The sequence below is a fragment of the Bison bison genome, unplaced genomic scaffold (assembly GCF_000754665.1).
Source record: "Bison bison bison isolate TAMUID 2011002044 unplaced genomic scaffold, Bison_UMD1.0 scf7180017864145, whole genome shotgun sequence".
Lineage (NCBI taxonomy): Eukaryota > Metazoa > Chordata > Mammalia > Artiodactyla > Bovidae > Bison > Bison bison.
Window position 1 is genome coordinate 10,295,969 of NW_011494717.1, and position 8,582 is coordinate 10,304,550.

The 8,582-nt window shown below is 50.8% G+C and overlaps 1 protein-coding gene across 1 annotated transcript in view; it reads left to right on the forward strand.

The window, feature by feature from the left end:
• Positions 1 to 8,582, forward strand: part of PLB1 (phospholipase B1) — a 125,817-nt gene that overhangs the window by 46,660 nt on the left and 70,575 nt on the right. Inside the window, exons 12-14 of the mRNA XM_010840701.1 lie at positions 5,289 to 5,360; positions 6,154 to 6,228; positions 8,436 to 8,499. Of these exons, the coding sequence (XP_010839003.1) occupies positions 5,289 to 5,360; positions 6,154 to 6,228; positions 8,436 to 8,499 (211 nt within the window). The remainder of the gene's footprint in view (positions 1 to 5,288; positions 5,361 to 6,153; positions 6,229 to 8,435; positions 8,500 to 8,582) is intronic.

Genomic DNA, 8,582 nt, shown 5'->3' on the forward strand with positions numbered 1-8,582 from the left:
GGGTCCTGGCGCTGCACTGATAACCTGGGGTTTGTTCTGTGGAAGGAGGGGCAGGACTCTGCCACTGCGCCCGGCCTGCCCACTCGCTGCTGGAGGGGCTGCAGGAACCACGAGGACTCCAGGATGATGGTGATTCTGGGCCACCAGGGGTCCCTCCCACACCTAGTGATGGCCCAGCTGGGACCCCTGGGAGCTTCCCCTCCTCTTCCCAGAAGCTGGGCTGTAGCCCTGACAGTGAGCAGGGCTCCCTGGAAAGCCTCAGTTCCGCTCTTCCTGGAGGCAGGGACACCTCCCTGGAGTCTGTCTGGGAGACTTCACTGGGAGTCAGGCACTAAGGATCAGGCTCATGTAGCCAGTGGGTCCGGGTTTCCCTCACTTCACACTTAAGGACTGTCATGTGGTGCCCAGGGCCCAGGGTGGTGCCTGGGGTGAGCGCAGACTAGAGAGTGATGAAGACCTGGGCTCAAAGCTCTCACGGGCGTGCAAACCTAGGGTCTCAGCTCCCTTTCTGCAAAACCGCTGAGCCGACACATGGTGAGCCTGTGGCTCCCTCCCTCCCGGCCCGCGGCGAGTACTCACTACAGTGACCCTTCCTCCTCTGACTGGGACAGGCTTTCTCCAGACTCTGAAGTTTCCCCCAGGGCTGTCTGGGATTCATCGTTGGATGGAATGTTCTGTCAAGACTCTGAGCCTCTCCAGGACACCAGACAGAGACCTGATTTTGCCATTTACTTTTTTCCCCATCCAAGCTGTCTTATTTTTAGAATTCCCAAGACAGAAACGTGGTTTTCTTCTTCCTTGAATTAGAAAAATTTTTCTCTCCATCTCCACGACTGGGGTGCTGTGCTGAGTCCATGAGCAGCTGCAGTTGGATGTGTGGTAGCCGATGAGACAGGGACGGGCAGGGCCGGCCCAGGCAGCCCGGGTCCATGGAGTCACACCAGCCTTCAGAGGAAGCATTTGATTTCTTTGGATGAGGACCCTTTTTAGTGGGCCTGACCCCTGGGCGAGATATTCCCCAGAAAACCACTTTGCTGCTGATCTCCTGTGAAGAGCCAAGGAAAGTGACTGGTCCTGCACAGGCTGCCCTCCCCTGTCCTCTCTCTGGGGGAGGAGAGCTGATGCTTTAAGCTCAGCCAAACCTCTCTCCTCCCCAGGAGCCCAGAGGGGAACAGAAGGTCTCGCATTCAAGACCAGGGACTGGGACCTAGTTGGTGTCCCGGGGCTTTGAGGTGGAGACGGCTTTCCTAGGTGGGCAGTTACCTGCCCAGCCCAAACAGTAACCATTTCCCAGCGAGAGGCCTCACGCTTCCTGGAGCTGTCACTAGGAGAGAAGTGTATCCCCAGGAAGGTCTGTGCCCTTCTTCCTCTGGGGTGAAATGACAGGCTATCACACCATCTCACTCCCAGAGCAAGCACAGCTGCCAGAACACACCGACAGTGCCTGCAGGCCTGGGGTTATTTATGAGAAATCAGGGCAGTAACAGGTTTCAGGAAAGGGCACCGGCTAACAAGCCAGAAAACCTAGGTTCGGGTCCAGCTGTGCTTTAGTTGTTTCTTGAGGTGCATCACGTGGTCTTTCTGGGCCCCATTTTCTCTCCTGGCCAGCCTCAGAAGGCCTTGGAAAATACAGGAGCATTCTCCCTTGGGTTCTCCCCTGTGTCCTCCCAGGGACATGGGGAGACCACGAGCCTCCCTTCCTCTACCTCTGTGCCTCTCTGCTGTGTTGGACCCCACCGAGACCACAGAGTTGTCAAAGCCAGTTTTGTCCATCATGGCCAGATTTTCAGACCCACAGAGGCCCGAGAGAGGGCCACCCTCTTGCTTGGGGAGCAGAGAGGAGCCAGCAGAATTGCTATGACCACAGAGGCCCGGATTCTATTGCTTCTCTCCTTGGCCTCGCCCCAGGACACAACAGTGGGGCTGGCTGAGCCAACCACGTGTTGTCTGCTCCCCTGGCTGAGCTCAGGATGGGTGTGAGCTCTGAGAGTTGGTAAAGGAAAACCCCACACACCTAGCTCCATTCTAGCTGAATGAACCGCTCAGATGGAAGTTGAGCTCCTGACACAAAGCAGAGAAGGATTTGTGTTTGGGATGTAATTCATTCCCAGGCCCTTCCTGCCTCCCCAGTAAATTCTGATAATTCTTATACAACAGTAGTGTTGACGAGACCCACCTGTGGGGGCTCAGTTGCCAGATCCAGTGGCCACAGACCCCCACCTTATGCCAAGCCCTGTGCTAGTGTTAGAATCTCAGGGCAGAGCAAGAAGGCTGGGGAATGGCTCCCAGTGGAGTGGGAGTCTCAAGAGCATGTCTGAGGTCATCCCCCTGCGCCTCCCACACTCCAGTTCATCGTGGGGGCAGGGAAGCCAACGCACAGGGGACGCAAGCGATGAAAGTACTGAAGGGCGACCAAGAGCAGAGACCAGCATCAGTGTCCCTGGAGTGCGTGCGTGTGTGTGCAGTGTGGGGTGGTGGGTGGAGGGACACATGAGTGTCCTTTTGATGGAGCAAGTCATTTTCCATCCTGAGGATGGAAATGAGGCCAGAGCAGGTGTAAAAGGAATTAATGGCAGCAGGAAGGATGTAGGTGATGGATAAAGAGACATTTCAGTTCAGTTCGGTTCAGTCACTCAGTCGTGTCCGACTCTTTGTGACCCCATGAATCACAGCACACCAGGCCTCCCTGTCCATCACCAACTCCCGGAGTTCACTCAGACTCACATCCATTGAGTCAGTGACGCCATCCAGCCATCTCATCCTCTGTTGTCCCCTTCTCCTCCTGCCCCCAATCCCTCCCAGCATCAGGGTCTTTTCCAATGAGTCAACTCTTCGCATGAGGTGGCCAAAGTACTGGAGTTTCAGCTTTAGTATCATTTCTTCCAAAGAGACATTTAGGACAAGATTATTCATGCAAATGGGTTTATTGAGAAAACCTATGAATCTTCCTTTGGAGTCCTTAAAAAAATTAGGCTCTGTGATATCCATTTGACTAAAATAATCATGATGTGGTTTTCTCAGTGTTTCTTTCCAGATTCTATCATTGATTAAATTCTTGAAAGATTGGAGAAATCAGGCCAGTTTGACTTCAGGCCACCAAGCCAGGCCCACTGAACACTTCCTTTCAGAGCAGTCCTGAACCTTATGGTTGGGACTCCCATACTTAGAAGTGTCCACCATCAGAATAAAACTGAAAGGAGCTGAGGAGCCCTGTTCTTCCTCCAGCCCCTGAGTGAAAGGTTGCCACTCCTTTGCCAAAAGGTTAATTACACCCTTTTATCTGACCTGGTCCATTTGGGTGACAAGCCAATCCCAAGAAGGGTAAAGTTCTTTCCTGTTCACTGGGCACAGATGCTAGGATAAGATACTGCTGAGGAGTCTAAAAGGCTCTTGCAAGATGGCAGAGCCCATGACTGAGCCAGACAGGGGAGTCCGTCCCACAGTCTACTGTCTCTCGTGTCCCTTATCGGGGTCCCTGGGGAGGGAGTAGCAGGCTGGGGTGCCCTAGGAGCCCAGCCCCTTGGGGCAGCAGTGATGGCAGCAAACACGAGGTTTCCAAGTAGTAGAAGTGCGGGCAAGAGAAAATCTACGATCTCTCAAAGCCACTGCATTTTTCTCTTAAGTGTTTACAAAGGTATATATGTGTGTGTGTGCATTCTAAGTTGCTTCAGTCATCTCTGACTCTTTGCGACCCTTTGAACTGTAGCCTGCCAGGTTCTCTGTCCATGGGATTCTCCAGGAAAGAATACTGGAGTGGGTTACCGTACCCTCTTCCAGAAAATCTTCCCGACCCAGGGATCAAACCCATGTCTTTTACATCTACCTTCATTAGCAGTCAAGATCTTTACCACTCGTGCCACCTGGGAAGTCCCTTACAAAGGTACCGTGAACATTTTAAAATAACAGGAGGAGCTTAAAATTCCTCCTCCATTGAATTCTCCAACTGCCTTCATTTTCTCATCTTCCCTCCAGTGAATTTCCCCGAGTGGATCCTCTGCTGCTCTCCCTGTGGATACACCACACACTTTTCGCTACGTCGCTTTTTGCTATGTTAGATAGGCTTCAGTCATCATTTAAGTAGCTGTCTCTATCAGTGCTGATACCACTATCACTGTTCCTGAAATGCAGACACTTTCTCTGGTTGTTAGCGTGGGGCCGTGCTGTGCCCCATGCCCCTGCACCTCTGTGTCCCAGGTAGGAACACGGGGCTTGCCAGGTGACCAAGGGTTTCATTCATTCCCTGCTGTTTTACACCGTGTATTTGCCTTTCCTTCCCATTCCTATTCTCCTCTCAGAGGGAAATGTAATCAGGGAGCCAGGCAGCAGCAGGGCAGCAAGGACGGGGTACAGGAAGTCAAGCAGAACAAATAACCAGCTGCTGGAAGGTCAGGAAGCCTGCATGAGAGTGATTCGACTTGATCTGGACACCCAGGTCCTCGTGTCAGTTCAGTCTCTCTGGTGTTCAGTTTCCCTGTCATAACAGTGGGCTGGGAATCGGTGGTTCCTCTCCTGCAATGGAACTCAAGTTGTTGTTCAGTCGCTCAGTCATGTCCGACTCTGCGACCCCATGGACTGCAACATGCCAGGCTTCCCTGTCCTTCACTGTCTCCCTGAGTTTGCTCAGACTCATGTCCATTGAGTTGATGATGCCATCCAATCATCTCATCCTCCGTCACCCCCTTCTCCTCTTTCCCTCACTCTTTCCCAGCATCAGGGTCTTTTCTGATAAGTCGGCTCCTCACACCAGGTGGCCAAAGTATTGGAGCTTCAGCATCAGTGCTTTCTATGAGTCTTCAGGGTTGATTTCCTTTAGGATTTACTGGTTTGATCTCCTTGCTGCTGAAGGGACTCTCAAGAGTCTTCTCTAGCATCACAGTTTGAAATCATCGATTCTTTGGTGCTCTGCCTTCTTTATGGCTCAACTCTCACATCCATACGTGACTATTGAAAAAACCATAGCTTTGACTAGATGGTGTTCAGTTCTCTCTGGTGTTCAGTCTCCCTGAAATAGGAGCAGTGGGCTGGGCATTGGTGTTTCCTCTCCCGCAGTGGAATTCAGCTTGAGCGGACATCAGAATCCCTGGAGGACTTGATAAAACACAGGGAGCTGGGCCCCACCCCAGGGCTGGGGGCTGGGAAGTGGCATTTCTAATGTGTTCCCAGCTGATGCTGCCCGCCCAGGGTCACACTCTGAGAAACACAGGGCGAATGAGCCTCTCTCAGTGGTACCCTAGGATGCTGCCATCTGTGTAAGACTTTGCTGTTCTAAATATTGCCTTCTATTCCAGATGCAACCAGCAGGACAGAAAGATGAACCGTTCAGTGCAAAAGAGAGAAGGCCTCTGACATGTCCCTCCCAGGTAGGCAAGGACTGGAGGGGGCGGAGGTTGGGGGGCGGATCTCCTACTGAGTTGGGAAGAATGGCGGGGTCATAAAGAAGTGGGCTTTGCTGTGAAAGTGGGTCTCACCTGGATGAGACATTAGCCCCATTAGAGTCATGGGTCTGTTCTTCTGGGCCTGGGCATACCTAAGGTTTATACCTGTGGGCCAGGAGAACTGTTTTAATAGAACTCGGGCCCCTTCCATACCTATGCAGGGCATAGGAATGAAGCCATAGCTCACCTGGCCCCAGATGCCAAGATGGGTGTCTTAAATATGTGCTCAGTGTATAGTAGGTGTAGAATTAATGTCGATTAATAAATTAATTTTTAAAATGACAACGTAAATGAGTAGAATTCCTCTTATCACGTAATGCTGGTCAAATTTTTGGCTTTCTTGATGAATTGGTAAGTTTTTTGCTACTGGACTGTAAGAACTATGCAACTCATCACATTTTTCTCTTGGCCTTGGCTCTCAGGAAACTTTAAGTTCTCTTTTCATGGAAATATACCTACTGCGTCTGGTGGCATGAACCTCAGATAGAGAGCAAGAGATGCTGACTGTAGCAAATGGGAAATTTCAAAGTGTTAATGAACTCCTGCAGGGAACTAGTGGGCAGTACAGAGAAGAAAAGCCAGAGAATGGTTTTCTCATCATTTAAAGGATGGTATGAATGCTTCAAACTGGCCAAAGGCATTGCTGGATGATAAGACCTGATGGTTCAAGGATATGGATTCTTGGATCATGGTTACAATACATTATCTTTCTCTGCAGGAGAATCCCTATCTGTTCACCTACAGGAACAGCAACTATCTGCCCAGGATGCTAAAGCCCCAGGTGAAGACTGAGGTACGGAGAGGTGTTCTATGATTGACAAACATGCAAATGAACCAGGGGCAGCCGCCTGATGAGTCTTTAGAAGCTTCCGAGGGGTTCTTTATGTCCTGGACCCCCGGGGGCAGGCTGGAGAGGGTGAAGGAACACGTGTGTGGGTGTCCCCTAGGTGCTTGAAGCAGGGCTGCCCTCCAACTCCATCTTTAAAATGATCTTGGCAACCAGCGTCCCGTGGCTTCACTGGGTATGCTGGGGGCTCAGTGCTGCCAGCTTCCTGTCTATTTTGATGTGAGGCAAGAATCTTTGTATATGATTGTGCTCAGTCATGTCCGACTCTTTGTGACCCTATGGACCATAGGCCACCAGTCTCCTCTGTCCATGGGATTTCCTAGGCAAGAATACAAAAGTGGGTTGCCATTTCCTCCTCCAGGGGATCTTCCCAGTCCAGGGATCGAACCCATGTCTCTTATGTCTCACGCATTGGCAGGCAGGTCCGTTACCACTAGCGCCACCTGGGAAGCCCTAAAAATCTTCACTCTCCTCAAATCTCTGACAAGTCCTTTTAGACTCATCCGAGCTCTTAATCTGAAGAGAAAGTCAAGAAAAGACAGGGAAATGGGGTGAGATCTGAAAGCAGTCAACATGGAAGTCCGTAGCCGTCAGCCACCCCTTAGGGGCCGCCTCACACTCACTCACGTCTTCCTTATGACTTATCTCATGAGTCTTTTTCTAATACTTCCTGTTGAGATTAGATAGGGCCCTCCACAGTCCTCTGTGGACACAAGAAACACTTGAAGGCTGTCATCCTCCTTCTCAGAGGACCGGGGACCAATGTGGGTTGAGATGAATTCAGTCCTAGCTCCGCCCCTGTCTCCCTATAGATAAAAGAGGGTGCAGTTTGCTCTGAGTGGTGAAGGCAAAGCTGATGGCCAGGGCCTGCATCACAAAGCCCCAGAGATAACAGTGTGCAAGACTTGATTTATCAACTCATCCCACACTTTCTCACTAACATCGCAGCAACAAGGATACATCTAAGAGTCAGTATGGCTCAGTGAGTTGAGCGAGTGGGCTCTGGCTTCAAATCCAGACTCTTCCTATTACTGGCTCTGTGTCAGCAGGCAAAGTACTCAACCGCTCTGTGCCTTGGTTTTTCAAATCTGGTAAATGATGAGAGTCATCATCCTACTTCATAGAAGTGTTAAATGGTAATAAGTTATAAAGTATAATGCACATTTAACAGTATCTACCGGGCCATGAGTTTTATATAAGAGGGAGCAATACAGCCCTTCAGGATACACTTACTGAATACCAGCCGTGTACCACTAGCATGCAGGCTCCGTGAGGGCAGGGGCTCAGGGCAGGTATCTCGCCACTGTCAGCTGAATGAGTGGGTGGATGAAGACCAGGTATAGGAGATAAAGATACAAATAGTCTAGTGGGGTCAGCCAGCAGTGGCAGCACAATGTACCAAGCGCTGTGAGGTTTCCATGGGTATTCTGAGAACACAGCACATGACAGGAGGGAGCCGAGAAGGCTTCCCCAGGGCTCCCACGACCTCAGCCTTGGGGGTGATAAGGCACAGCCAGGTAGGTGGGTGGGAGAAGGGAAACAGGGAGAGGGAAGAGGAAAGAAAGGGCAGAGGTGGGCATGGGGCAGAGACACGGAGGGGACAGAGAGCTAGGTGGGCGGTTTGGAACGTCGAGGGCCTCCTAGGCCATGGCAAGGAGGATGGACTATGCTGCTGTTAGTACAGAGTAGAAACATGCTTATTTAACCAACAAGCATTTACTGAGCTTCTACTGTGCAGTGTTATAGGCTCTGGAAACACAAGAATCAAACAGACAAAAATTCCTGATTTCACTGAGAATTTGGGCAAGGGAGTGATTTTTATGTTGAGAGAAAGAGTCCTCTGAATGGATTCAGAAGGCTAAGGAGGAAGCCTACAGGCCAGCAGCAACGATGCTGAAGAATACAGCCATATTTTAGAAAGAAGTGATGAAGCCTGAAATTAGGCTGTGGGACTAGAGAAGAGGGGCAGGCCTGGGAGCAGCTGGAAGGGGTTTTGTGGACACTCGGTGTGAGTGTTGAAGGAGAGGGACAACTCCTAAAAGATGCCCGGGTTTCTGTATTAAGTAGTATCTCCCCAGTAGAGGCACACTTTTCACCCAGTTTCTTACATGGAAGAACCATTTCTTATTATTTCTCCTTGTGTCTCCTTTCAGGTGAGAGATGGAGTGGAAATCAGGTGCTCTGACAAGGATCCCTCTGACACGGTTCCCACCTCAGGTACACGGCTCAAGTCCAGTGATTTGTAAACTCATGTGAGGTCTAAACCCATCACAGTAAGAGTAGCCTTAGGATGTCAATCC